The 14755-nt window shown below is 39.8% G+C and overlaps 1 protein-coding gene across 2 annotated transcripts in view; it reads left to right on the top strand.

Annotated features, from left to right (window-relative positions):
- The window catches only part of OGDHL (oxoglutarate dehydrogenase L), a 118372-nt gene that overhangs the window by 61941 nt on the left and 41676 nt on the right, over positions 1 to 14755 (top strand). For both annotated transcript variants that reach the window (XM_075216997.1, XM_075216998.1), the window contains exons 11-13: positions 3422 to 3574; positions 5439 to 5541; positions 5623 to 5751. In XM_075216997.1, coding sequence (XP_075073098.1) covers positions 3422 to 3574; positions 5439 to 5541; positions 5623 to 5751 — 385 coding nt within the window. The remainder of the gene's footprint in view (positions 1 to 3421; positions 3575 to 5438; positions 5542 to 5622; positions 5752 to 14755) is intronic.

Genomic DNA, 14755 nt, shown 5'->3' with positions numbered 1-14755 from the left:
GCAGCAGACTAGGCAAGGTTATAAAGTCGACAATATAATGACATTCACAGTATTATTAGGACAACAATTGAAATGTAGACAGTATTTAGTAGGTTGACAATTCAAAAGTAGACAGGATTTTCCCTAACTCTCATCCTGTCCTATTCCTAGACCTGTCCCTGTCTCTATCCCTAGATCTGTCCGTATCGCTATCCCTGTCCCTAGACCTGTGCTTAAAAATATCCCTAGACCTTTAATAATACTGTCCACATTTGAATAGTCTACTTAATCATGTCTACCATATGAATTGGCAAGCTAATAATACTGTTGACACCTGAATTGTCAACATGTTACAAAGGTGATAGACCAAGGCCAAAATGTCTAACAGTGCAAGATGGAATTGTCCTTGGGAATATGTTAAAAATGTTTAACAAACTCACACAGAAACAGGAGGGGTAGCAGGTACAGTTTAACAAACTAAGCACTTTAGCGACAAGCACTGCCAATTTTGTGGCTGAAGTGCTTGGTTTGTTTGGTGCCCCACAAAACAAACTACCATTGGGCTTAATGCAGCTAGGTTAACAGTGCTGTCAATGAACTCTACAATGGCAACTCATGCCCCAGTGGAAGCAGTTCTAGGCAGTGTTAAGAAGGAGGGCATTGTCTTGCCTGGGCATAACACCAAAAAAAATCCACCTCTTATGTGTGGAATTATTTTTACCCATATCCTGGCATCAGTTGTCTAGCCATTTGTAGCGTTTGCAAAGCCTCAGTCACTAGAGGACCTTGGCCATCTAGGAACCTCGTCCATGTTACACCATTTTAAACGAGTTCATGGCAAGATCTTAAGAAAATCAGAAACGTATGCTAAAAAATAACAGGCTGTCCAGCATCATCTAGCTCTTTCTCTCAGCTAGATCCCAGCACCTGCAATCTTCACCGCCAACCCCTTCATCATCAATATCCTCACTAGTGATCGGAGTTGGTCCTGCATCCAAGTTGCTAAGGCTAGATGACTCCTTACCTATCCAGGATTTCTCAGAAGAATCCTTGAGCATTAGACCCGCTGCTGCTGCTGCTCCTGTTGCTAGGGGTGGATCTTTATCCCAGAAGCAGACCACAAGAAGACTACTAGCAGTTTACAACAACAATTGACAAATAATCCTTTGCAAGAGTAAACAAGTATGAAAGCTGTCACACAGCGGATCACAGGCGCCATGATGACTATGCTAGTATTAGATCTGCGTCCAATATCCACCATTAGTGCAGTAGGTTTTAGACAATTAATTGAGGTCCTATGTCTCCGTTGCCAAATTCCATCTCGACACCATTTTACTAGACAAGCAATTCCTCGCCTGTACCCGGAGCTTACAAAAAACCTAATTATTGTATTACAAAATGCCATTCTACCCACTGTACACTTAACCACAGATATATGGACAAGCGGAACTGGGCAAACTAGAGAATATACAGAACTGTCTTGCTACATGGCTTATCCTGCTTCGATTCTTCTCATGATATGTGATTTCTGATAACACTATCAATATTATGAGAGCATTATAGCTGGGTGAATTCCATCACATTCCCTGTTTTGCTCGCACAATTAACTGGGTGGTGCATAGTTTTTTTTAAAAATGACAGGGACACGCAGAATATGCAGTTTGTGACTCCAAAAAGTTTGGGACAATTTCGGTATTTTGTAACAGCATATAGGAGTTTGCAGCAGTTACAAGAAAAATAGAATTTGCCCTGCCACCTACTGAGGCAAGAGGTGGTAGCAAGGTGATATTCCACCCTTTATATGCTTCAGAGAATGGAGGAACAGCAAAAAGCCATCCAGGCTTACTCAACAAGCCATGACATTGGGAAAGGAGGGAGAATGTACTTTAGTCCAGTGCAGTGGAGAATACATTTCATGTTGTGCAAGGTGCTGAAACCATTCGAAGTAGTGACATGTGAAGTGAGTAAAGACACTGCTAGCTTCAGTCAAGTGATTCCCCTAATTAGACTTTTGGAAAAGCAGCTTGAGAAATTGAAGGACATGAAATAAAGCAATTCTGCTAAGTATGTCGGACTTGTAGATCAAGTACTTTATTTTCTTTGCCAGGATTCAAGAGTTATCAACATCTTTGTTTCCAACTAACACAGATCTCAAGAGATGCAATGAGCTCCTGGTGAGCAAGTTGACAGCTCAAGTAGTACGTGACATAGCCACATCTCCTCCTTCAGTATTTTCAGGCAATTGTTGCTAGGAAAAGCTTTCCCAAGAGACCCGGTGGTGATGCAAACTAGTCAAGACAACATTTTCACTTCTGGTCTGGTGTAAAAGAATTGCTCAAAAATCGTGACAGCTCTGATGCAAAATGTACTACAAATTCCACGAGGAAGTCCTTTGCCCTTAGTCGATGATGTAGAATGACTAATATAATCATGACTGGTGCCAGCAGCTGGTTGGTGCTCTTGCGCTTCTGTCGACTAATCATGATCCATATCGATGGCACTGAGCATTGGCACTGGACAGTGACAAGAACACTGCTACCCTTGTTTCTGTGTGAGCAATGATATTGAGCAATGTCACTGGAGACTAAAGAGTTACAAATATGTTGCTCCCCCTCCTGTGAGCAATAGTGCCGGATCTTTGGTCGAGGAAGGTACTTCTGGATTCCAAAACCCATGTAATGCAACGACACGAAGATCATCATCAGTTATTTATATAGCGCCACTAATTCTGCAGCGTTGTACAGAGATGGCACTTTGCCTCGATTTCAGTTCTGAGGAAGTGGGAAAGTTCTAAGCCGGCTTGGCTCTGTACTCGAATTTGTGATGTTCGGGTGGACTCGGTTTTAAGAAAACCGAGGCTGTGCATCCCTAGTAAAAAGGTACAAGTAAAAGAAATTCTGCTACAGCTTATATTGCAGCTACAAAGGTGGTTTATTCAACACTATGGTGTGATACAAATTTTCCTGGAAGAATCCATTAGCATCTTGTGATTTTCTGAGTAAATAAAGCTATATTGTCTTTCTTTGAAATTAAACTGTACCATCACCCCTTTCTACAATATATAAAAATATATATTCAACTGTAATTCTTTTACTTTGTTACCTAGTTATTGAAATGTTTGGGACTTAATCACTTCCTTCTGAGCACTGTCCCCATTTACTGTTTTATATATCAAATGTGTGTCACAAATATTTTATGTCTTGCTAAATTATGACACTGCCCCGTAAGAGTAATAGTTTTATACAACACACCCTAGCAAATGTTTTTCTGGGTTTCTGTTTTAGTGGATGGACTACTAGTTCCTGAGAGATGTAATTTAACAACTCACTCAAAGGTGATATTTGCAGGTCATGGTCTTAGAAATGTGGGTACTATATTTTCTACCTCAATATGTTAACCCAATATTCCAAGGTTTGACTGTAATTATTATATTCTTGTACAGGTTTGCTACCGCCGCAGTGGACACAATGAAATGGACGAGCCTATGTTCACCCAGCCACTGATGTACAAGCAGATCCACAAGCAGGTCCCGGTCTTGAAGAAGTATGCTGACAAGCTGATCTCAGAGGGCATTGTTTCCCTGCAAGAGTTTGAGGTGCAGTATAACAATCCAGTTTCAGCTCCCTCATTTATGGTAGAAAAAGATCCATTACACACAGAGACGCAATTGAGAACCAATTTATTGTTACAGGGGAATATAAGGTCCAGTGACAGTTGCTAACTAGCTTTGCATCAACAGACACTTCATAATAGTAGTATGAGTTCTACATTCCCTTGTTTGCGACAGAAATAGGCTCATTATTAACATCAAACCTAAGTCTAACTGTCAGGAGTCTTCACCCTCTAGTGTTATGTTTTCATAGTTTGAATTTGGTGTGAATCAGGCTGGTTATATAGGGATCACAGGTATGTATACAATGGTAGCTGTCAGCTACGACCACTCAGAATTCAAGTTAAGCCCATGCACTTGTCAATGTGTGTATATCATAGTGTGGCTATCATAGCCAATCAATTTGTCGTCTGAAAATTTACGAAAAAACACTGTCAGGTAATTTTAAATTGATTATTTTGAATTTGGAAAACTATGTTATTGTGGTGACTCAGGGGTTGACCATGTACCCAACAAGTGTTTCATTTATTAATTCTTATTAATAAAGGAGGCAAGGAGAGGATGTAGGCGAGTAGAGGAAGCAATATTTTCTTTATGACAACCGCAAACAGTGTTATTTTTAGAGTGATTTAGATTGATTAAGGGAATGGTTTTGCAATTGGATTTGAGCATTAAGACCAGACATGCTACACAGTGCTTGAACTGTATTAATGTAGACATTGTCTAAGTTGAGTGTTAGCAATAAATTTCCAATATTGTCAACCAGCAGTCTAGTAAGATTTTATAGTGCATAAAACGAGCAGTTGAGTCGCAACAAAAAGACATATAAATAGGTTTCTCCATAAATCCTTGTTGAATGTTCTGTGTTCTATGTATATTCTATGCATCTTGGGTGTATTATTAGTCCATTAACCACTTCACGCTGAGACTTTTCTCATTCCTGTGCTGAGCATATTTTTCCACTTCATGGGCAGGTCACATTTCATCATCAATGTCGATAATATGTTTATTCAGTACTCACACAAATTAGATCTTGTTTTTTTCCCGAATTTTCAAAAAAAACCCATTAAATTGCTTTTTCTACCTTGCACAAGAATGTAAGACATTGCAAGAAAGTGAACTAAAAGCAAATGTGTGTATTTTTTCTAAACTTCAAAGATATACTTTGTTGTACTTGCTTTGGCATCAATCCAAGTTTCCAAAACAGCAAAAAGCTGGATTCTCCACACAATATTTCATAAGAATTCTGCACTTGAAAATGATAATGAATAATTTTTTTGCTAGTTTGCGCTGTCTTGAATGAAATGCATAGGAATGAAAAACAAGACACAGCATTTTGAAAACTAGGCAACCTACCGCATCAAATAAGTACCCCTGAATTTATTAAAGACAGGATGAAGGAGATCTGCACATTATAACCTCCCCTCAACACTTTCTTTATTCTAGGGTGTTATTGTTTAGTGATCACCAAACCATATCTACTAAGGGGGCATTTCATTTGAAAGATGGCACTATACGCTTTCATAGTTTCTAGGAGCCAGCATGGGTTAGATCTGGGCATTACAACACTTTTTGTTTAGTGATCACATCGGATTGTCAAACAATAGCTACTAAGGGGCCACACGATAGAGGTTATTGATCATTTGTTGGTCATTCGTCAACTTCATTTCTTGGGGATCAGATTATTCAGTCATCTTTTCTAACCATGGTATGATTACATTTTATAAAACTTGACCTACCATGTTTGGTTCCGTGGATCAAACTATACTAGCTAAAAGGCGATTTTTAATACTTTGAAATAAGTCACAGTGTGACCTGTCCACTTTAAACCAAAGTTGTCTCGTCACAGGAAGAGATTGCGATGTATGACAAGATTTGTGAAGAAGCATATACACAGTCCAAGGACAAGAAAATACTTAACATAAAGCATTGGTTGGACTCTCCATGGCCTGGTAAGAGAAGATCTGTGGTATAAGGATGGATACATGTGATAAAATTGACAGTACTTTTCTTATTTATTTATTTATTTTTAGGCTTTTTTACTTTGGAGGGGGAACCAAAAAGCATGAAATGCCCCTTCACTGGTATTCCGGAGGATATGCTTTCCCACATTGGCAATGTCGCCAGCTCTGTGCCGGTGGAGAATTTTAAAATCCATGGTGGTGAGTTGACTTCAAAAGTTGTTATATATTTTTTTAAAGTATTTTTTTTAAAAAAAATAAAAATATTTCATTGCTTTAGAGACTTTGTTAATTTAAAAGGGAGCTTTTGATTCAGGTATGCGTGGACCACTGCTGGAGTTCAAGCTATAGCCACATTCTAATTAGGTTGTCATGATGACCGGACATATTTAATATTGTATTGTGCAAAATGCTTTATTGACATATTTTTTTTGTCTATAGTTGAACTTGACTACGTTGTTTTAATTAAATTTACTTGGTTAAAACTAGAGATGATGTTAATTTAGTCAGGAAATCTCTTTGTATGTAGACAAATGTCCAAAGAGTTTAAAGTGGGTCTCCACTTAAAATCTGTTGAGCTCCTTCTAGACTACATTATTTAATAATAGACTGGACCCATACTAACCTTCCAAACACTATCTAGAGTTCATTCTGCACTTTTTTCTGAATCAGGGCTGTAATTGATTGAGTGTCTGGGTTTTGGTTTCCTTGTGCTCCCATGATACCTCTATAATATGACACATGCAGTGTCAGACTGAGGCATGAAGGGCCCACCGGGGGACTGCAATGCTGGGGGCCCACCAGAGGGGGAGTGGTCAGCCCACAAAGGACAGCTAGCACCATAGTGTTATATAAAGAATGCAGTGTATATATAAAGAATATACAGTCTTGACCTGCCCATTAGATTGGGCAGAACAGTCACCAAAAATTGGGATTTTCCCACTAGAATCACAACATTTCACAGACTCTCCTCCTCTCTCCTACCTGTTCTTGTCACTTTCACCACCTGCGGCTGCTGGTTTCTTTAGTTGTGGCTTGTCTGGATCCTGGAATGTTGGGGGCCCTATTTGGGGAAAAAAATGGGTACATTTAGAAAATTCCAACCAGCCCCGACGTTAAATCAATAGGACCCACAATTAATACTTAGGACTTCCTCTAGCTCCAACATTAAAGTAATAGTATTTGCATTTAATAAATAAACCTATTTCCCTCCCTCCAGACAGCCCCAGCAATAAATTAGTAGCAATTACATATAATAAATATACCTATTTCCCGCAAACCGTCACTGCCATTAAATAATTCATATTCACATTTAATAAATAGATTTCATGCTCCTCAAACTCAGTCCCGTATTCAATTAATAGCGCCCAAACTTAACTCAATAGTCCCCACTATAAAATTAAATTGCCCCACCATCACCCCACAAACAAAATAGCAGCCATTAGTTAGCCACCACCTACCACACACACATTACATTGCCACAGGCCTGCTGTGCCATCACACACACATTACTGTGCCCCTTCATCACCATGCTGTGCCTCCTTATGATCAAACTGCTCCCTCCTTGCTGCTTTTGCTCCCCCCCCTTCTCCGGGCACCCCTTCATCACCCTGTGCCATGCTGTTTTGGCCCCCCTTCACACTCTGCCATGCTGCCTTTGCCCCTTCACTCTCTGCCACGCTGTCTGTGCTCCTCCTTCACTCTCTGCCATGCTGCCTTTACTCCTCCTTGCTTCCGTTCTTGCACTTACCTTTTCTACAGTGCAGAGAGGAGTCAGGGAGCGTTGCAGTCAATTGAGTATTTTTTTTTTAATTTATTTTTTTTAACGTTACCCGCTTCCCTCAACAGCAAAGAGGGAAGCGATCAGGGCCGTGGCCTACCGGGGGATTGCCCGTTCCCCCGGTGGCCCAGTCCGACCCTGGACATATGTTATATGTCTAAATCATCGGCATAGGTGTCAGGCAAGCACATGTTTGTCGGAACCAAGGATCTGTCACAAGCTAGAAGTATAAGGCTTGTAGCTGGGGCCTAAGAATAATACAGAGCTTGTAATGGTAGAGGTCAGTGCATGATCGCACAAGTCATTAGGTTAAAATTACGATCTCCTAATGCCAGGGACAATAATGTGCAATCTCTTTTGACAAACAGATGTGTGTTTATAGGAAGAGGTGAATACATGTTTCCATAAGCGGTTAATATGAATTCAGTCCTTCCAGAAAAGGGCTTTGGAAATCATGTTATGTTAAGGCCATGTATATTCATTACTGGAATTTGCCTATGCTGGTGGTAGTCTTATTTCTGATGGAAGAAATACCAACACTTATCCTGCTGACATGAAAATGCCGACAGGCTAAATGCCAGTATTTTCAATTTCCACAACCCTGATACAATAGACCTTGTGATTGCCAACAGTGAAAATGCAGACAGTCAAAATGCTGATATTAAATCGGCAATGCCAGCGAGTCCAGCAGCAACACGGCCACTGCAGCCGCCAGCAGTGGACAGTCTTAAAAATAAATGTAATAAAATAAGTGTACCCCCCCTCACCACAATCATATTAACCCTAGTGCTGTCGGCCTAGTGCTGGTCAGAGGAAAGGGTGGGGTACGGAATGCCGATTACCACTATTGCAACAACAGTTAGTTAGACACTAAAATGTCGGTGGGTATATTTCTGACATGTAGGAATAACAGACTTACCTAAAAACTGATAGTCAACATTGCTGATAGCCCTGCTATAAACGCCGACAGCAGAAAATGCCAGCAGTGTGATTGTCGTCAGTTAAAATAGCGACAGTCATATTGTCGGTATTAAGAGGGCTATGCGAGGACCTATATAATGTCCAATCCTTATTAAAAGAAAATGTGAAAAAAAAAATTGGAGTGCTTGCTATAAACACTATTAATGCTAGGGTTAATAGTGTTTATAGGGGAAACCTTCACTTTTTTTTTTTTCATAATGTTTTTTTAGTAATGTTTGGACATTACACAGGTTGGAATTGTTGTAATTTGCATGAAGACTACCACCAGGAGGAAAATTGGGGGAGCAAACAGTGTGGGACCTCTCCAATTTCTCCTTCAACCAGCCCTAGGTGTTGCCAGCCGGGGCTAGTGTAACTATTGGTGATACTATAGCAGGGAAACCCACGACAGAGAGTTCCCATACCATGATGCCAACCAGCCCCAGGCTGGTCAGCACGGGTGTGGATTCCATAGGGAGTAGGGATCTGCAAAAAAAAAAAAGTTTGCTCCCTCGCTAGGGGTATCCAGCCCTGTGCTGACAGCATTAGGGCTCTTCCAACACCCCTGGGCAGTGAGTGTGAAGTATTAAATGGTTTAAAAAAAATAATGAATGAAACGCTATTTTACATTGGTGAATTCCAGGTCCCAGCCAGCCTGGGCTGCAATGAACAGTGCGGGCAGGCTGGTGCTTGTAATACTACAAGCACCAGTATATTCTTGGCTGCCAGGGCATGCTGATACTTGGGGAACCACAAGTGCCAGCATATCTTGACACAAATGCAAAATCTAAATAAAAGACACTCTTCATTCAAACCACTAAATTTTTATTAATTTAAAAAAAAATACAAAAATCATACTTACCAACTCTATTTTTTTTTTCTGTACGATCTTCTAAGTTTTAATCCAGATTGCGTTAAAAAAAACAAGTACCCCCCCCCCTCCCCCCCAAAAAAATAAATTCCAAGTGTGTTCCAAGAAAAAATAGTGACTTTTTCCCACGCTGTCAGTGGCGCAAGCTCCAGGTAATAAATAAGCCTGCCGGCTGTTGTATTCAGGAGCTGTTTCGGTGTCTTTGGTAGATTTTGTTAGTTTGCTAAGCATGTTCCGGATGGATTATTTTGGGGATCAAGCTGCCAGGCTGGATTTATTTTTTTGGGGAAATCACTTTTTTTGTTTAATAATGCAATTTGGATTGAAAGCTTAGAAGATTGGATCGTACAGAAGAAAGAAAGACTCCTAGGGCTGGCTGAAGGAGAATGAGGGGAGACCCCACACTGTTTGTCCCCTCCCCCCCAATTTTCCTCCATCCAGCATTAGGCTGATAGCACTAAGGTTATTAACCGTTTATTACCCTGCACCGACTGCTCAGGGGTGTGGGAAGAGCCCTAGTGCTATCAGCATGGGGCTGGGTAGCCCAAGGGAGGGGGCCTGCTTTTTTTTTTTTTTTTTTTTCTTGCTGACCCGACTTCCTACGGAATCCAGCCCCGTGCTGACCAGTCGGGGCCTGGTTAGCATCATGGCAGGGGGACCCCTTGCTGCAGGTTCCCCTGCTATAGTGCCACCAGCCCCTGCTGCCTAGGGCTGGTTGAAGGAGAATTGAGGGGACGCCACGCTGTTTGTCCCCCTGATTTTCCTCCGACCAACACTAAGCTGGCAGCACTAGGGTTAATATGACTGGGGAAGGAGGGGTGATTTTTTTTAACATTTATTTATTCATTTTTAAGACTGTTTACTGCTGGCGGCTCCAGCATTGCTGATTTAATATCTGTATTGTGAGTGTCTGCATTTTCATTATCGCCAATCACAATGTCAGTGTTTTAACAGTGTCCGGGAAGTTGAAATACCGGCTTTTAGCCTGTCGGCATGTTCATGTCAGCAGAACATGCCAACATTCTTCTATCGGGATTTCATACCCAACCCGCTTATGCTTGACCATGGAAGATATTTAAGGTCGTAAGCTGTCAGCAATATCGCCCCTTGGGATGGTATCGGCATTGTCACCTATTGGGATGTCATCCATCGTGAACTCTAGTAATCCAGGAGCCAAGTCACCTATTCAGTAACAACTGTTTGAAGGCACTGTCTCTGAGTGGAAATTATTTGGCATATGAAGAGAGGAACAGCATTACTTTTACAGAATGGGGAACAGAGAAACCCAACATATACATAACAGGTTGCCATACTGATTATAAAGCGCAAAGGTGATTTGTTTCACAATATTTGATTAAATTGAAATCTTCTCAAGTTCCGTAAATAAAATAAAACTTAAGAGGGGGCATGGAGTTAAGTTGAAGTACTCTTTAGGTATAGTATATTCTCCATATGGAAGCAAGGAAGTTAAAGTTAGCATAACTGGTGTCAATATCCAGCGAGGCAATAATGTTATGGGGTGCAAAGTAGCAGCCAATTGGTTCAAATGTGAAGCTAAATAATATAGATTCACATCTGGGCAGCCTCTTCCCCCTATTTTCGTAGGCTTTTTAAGTATACACTAGGAAGATCCTGATGATTTTATGTTTTTACGAGAATTTAAGAAAAGCTGTTTGAAGGTCGTTAAATGTCACAATTGGAATTCTGACAGGTAAAGTCTGAAAGAGAGGTAGAATAATTTAGGATCAAATTCATTTTGATCGCAATTATCCTCCCCAGCCAAGATTTGATGAGCTTTCTCCATGAGTGTTCAATGATTTTACTTTTTTCTTCTTTCTGTTGAAAATGGCTGCTAATTCTTCCTAATTTTTGTTGTTCTGCTGTTTTTATTTGATTTATGCAGTGAAAAATTGCCTCTACATCATACTGTGATAGAACCCATGTCACCCACTATGGTGTCTCCAAATCTAATGTCACCTGGGTGATGACATTTGTTTTTGTATCGCCCCTGATGTCTATATTTGTCGTGTCATCACCCACAGTGATGTCATTAGTTATGTAAACTGTGATATAACTTTTTTTTTACACATTATGCTGTCTCCATTTGGATTTCAACTATGATCTCACACATTCCACTGTAGTTGGTTGTCGCCCATTGGCTGCAACCAATGATGTCACCCACTGTGATCCACATATGTCATCTGTTGCAAAGGTTTCTGGGTGGTCACCCTTTGTAATATTATCCTTCATGTCAACCAGTGTTATGTTATCTGTGGTGTCCTCCATGATTATATGAACTTTGAACTCACTAATTTTACAATCCGCGTAGCCACCAATTGTGATGTAATTTTATTTTGTTGCCATTTGTTATGTGTCCCACTGTGTTCTCACCTGTTGTGATCAGTACTAATATGCTTTCAAATAATGTAATATATTTGGCAGATATGTATATATTTATGTGACACTATAGAGCATCTATGTGGTTCCAAACATAAGGATGTCAGTTATTGTAATTTCATATATGATACTCACCAGTTTGGTAATAATGTCTTCGGTGATCTCACTTGCTTGGTTAAACTTTCATACTTTTGTACCCCATCATCATCATCACCATCATCATCACCATTTATTTATATAGCGCCACTAATTCTGCAGCGCTGTACAGAGGACTCACTCACTTCAGTCCCTGCCCCATTGGAGCTTACAGTCTAAATTCCCAAACACACACACACACACACACACACACACACACACACACACACACACACACACACACGGGTCATAACAGCCAATTAACCTACCAATATGTTTTTGGAGTCCTTTTTTAATCATTAATTGCTTTAATGACCATCTTAGTTTTGTCATGTCATCTACCTAAGTGACATAAGTGTTGCCCATCATAATCATCATCATCACTATTTATATGGCGCCATCAGATTCCATAGCACTTTACAATTGGGAAAAAACAGTAAGAAAACAATACTGGGTAATACATACAGAGAGGTAAGAGGGCCCTGCTCGCAAGCTTACAATCTACTGTTGCCCATTGTGATAACACAAATTGTAAGTTCATTAGGATGTCACCAATTGTGATTTTACCAAAATGTCACATGTTGTGATTTTGTAACCAGTTTGGAAATGTTACCCACATGGTGGTGGTATCACTTTGTGGTGCTGTTGGTGGTAATGTCATCAGGGCTGTCAAGCATTAGTAATGTTGTTGGGCTTGTCAGTTATTCCTTGCAACACAATGGGTGACCCTGATGACAAACATTGATCTCACTCATTCTACTCCTTTTGGTAGTGGTTTCATTATTTATGGCACTCATCATTGGTGATGCCATAGCCTATTTCACCCGTCAATGGAGATGTCCCGTATCATGTCAACATTGATCTTGCCCATTGCTTTATCATCAGTATAGTCGCCCAGCGTGATGTCATTGTCATGCCTTCTGTTTAAATTGAATTATTGTCATCAGTCATGTTATATGTTGCAATGCAACATATGATGTTCCCTTTTTTTTTATGCCACCCATATATATCAAATATAAGTGATGACAAATGTGTTAATGTGTATGTCTGTGAAAATAAGGTTACGCCCACTTAGGTATATGTATACTAATATTCATATCATTGGCACATTGCACCGTTTGTCTATTATTGTACATGCAAATAATGTATTGTTTTCTAAACTAGCACACCAAAAGCAGGGCTGTATAGAACTGAGATAGAGTAACAAATGTATCTTAACATCTTGTCTGTGATCCAGGATGAGAGGAAAGGTATTACAGTGACAACTGCATTCCTTCTCACCAGAGGATGGAGGCCCTGGCTGTCTGTTCTGTGCTAGAAATCTCCTGTAGAAATATTCCAATGTTAATCTACTGTGTTGAAGCAATTGAAACATTTCGGATTACTGTATATTATATTTGAATCCTAATTTTAGATAATGGTCCTTACTTTGGCCCCTGTTTGCATGAATAGAGTTCTACCCTCTGTAAAAGCTAGGGTAGATTTGAGCTGGGCATGTTCACAAAGTCTATGTCCATTGGCCAAGTTAAATCTGGTCCTGAATGGTGGGCTCAGTAGTGTAGTATATCCCATCTTCCAGATTCACCACTCTTTTCAAACATTCGCTATTAGTGGCACAGTATTTAAAGTGCTTATTTGCATTTAAGGCAGTGGTGGAGACTCTTTGTGGCTCTATGTAAAGAGCACATGTTGCTGCATTGGGTGAATACATTGCTTTTTTCAGAACAAAACTAACTAGGGGTCACGGCTCCTGTTGGATTTGTCCAGGACTGTGCTAGATATTGGATCTCCAAGTCTTTGTGGGTATACTTGCAAAACGCAGGCAGTCATCAGACTTGGTCCATCCTTGGTTGACAGAAGAGTGTACAGTGTAATTAAGGGACTGGGACATTGCTCCAAGGGAATCATTGACTATAGCCCCATTTTGGGTATGGTAATTAGATAGGCTAAGTGTTTGACGAACCCTCTGGCATTTAGTGTTATTTGTGTTTATTATGCTGTGCAGGTGCATGTGCCCCCCGGTGGGCTACCTTGGACTAATAGGCTGCTAAGTCGTGTCTTGCTCCCAGGGCTAAAATTTGCCAGCCCTCCCCTGATGCTGTGTGTGTAAATAATACAATAAAGTCCTAGTTGGACCATTTTAGCTGTTTGCCGAAGTGATTCCGAACTTATGAGGGATTTCTGGGTGCTTTCAGTTAGCACTTATGGCCTTCTACAGGCAAACCAGCTAATTTGAACAGCAAAATAATTGTCACTACACCGATATCCTAACAGAGAAGTTCTTTGCCTATATGAAGCCATGAAACTACGAAGATCTAATATCCTTATAATGTATAATACATGATATGTTATCCAATAATGTTTCTGTAAATATTTTTAACTCCTGTAAATGCTTATTCTAAAATGTAATTGCAAGTGAATAGGATATTTTAAATCAAAAGCGTGGACATCTAGTTAATAACACTTGTGTCCACCAAGGTGCATTTATATGACCATGAAAAGGGCATCATTAATATTATAGGTATACATGTACCTTTGCAGTAAAATTCAGGTTCCGCTTCTACGTTGTAATAAGAGTAAAAAACAAGTTGCTACACAATACAAATCTGATAGCACATTTTGGTGAGAATGTCCTCAGGCTTATTAAATAATAGAGTGAAGATCACCATACATGTTTATTTAATGGAACTGTTTCCATGTACTATTAATTATAAAACATGTAAGTTTTATGAACCTTTTAACAGCTGTGGCCTTTTACTAGTGATGAAGTATAATTTGAACATTAAACAGAGTGGGTGTATAACACAGCATGTGAGGTTGATTATAAATGGACTAATCAGTAAAATTAAATTCTGTGGTACAGTCTTGCCTTCCTTAGCATCCATAAAAGTACAATCTCTGTTTTGGTCATGTTCTTGCAAAATGTTATTTGTGAAATGTTTGCTAATGAAATTTGTGCTACTTTAATAAACATTTAGATGTGCGATCAGTACTATTGACAAGTGTGTTTTTTTAGATGCTACATTTTAATCACATTATCATAAAATATAATAATATGCAGT

Source organism: Mixophyes fleayi, chromosome 6 (genome assembly GCF_038048845.1).
Source record: "Mixophyes fleayi isolate aMixFle1 chromosome 6, aMixFle1.hap1, whole genome shotgun sequence".
Taxonomy (NCBI): Eukaryota; Metazoa; Chordata; class Amphibia; order Anura; family Limnodynastidae; genus Mixophyes; species Mixophyes fleayi.
This window is presented reverse-complemented; position numbering and strand designations above follow the sequence as displayed.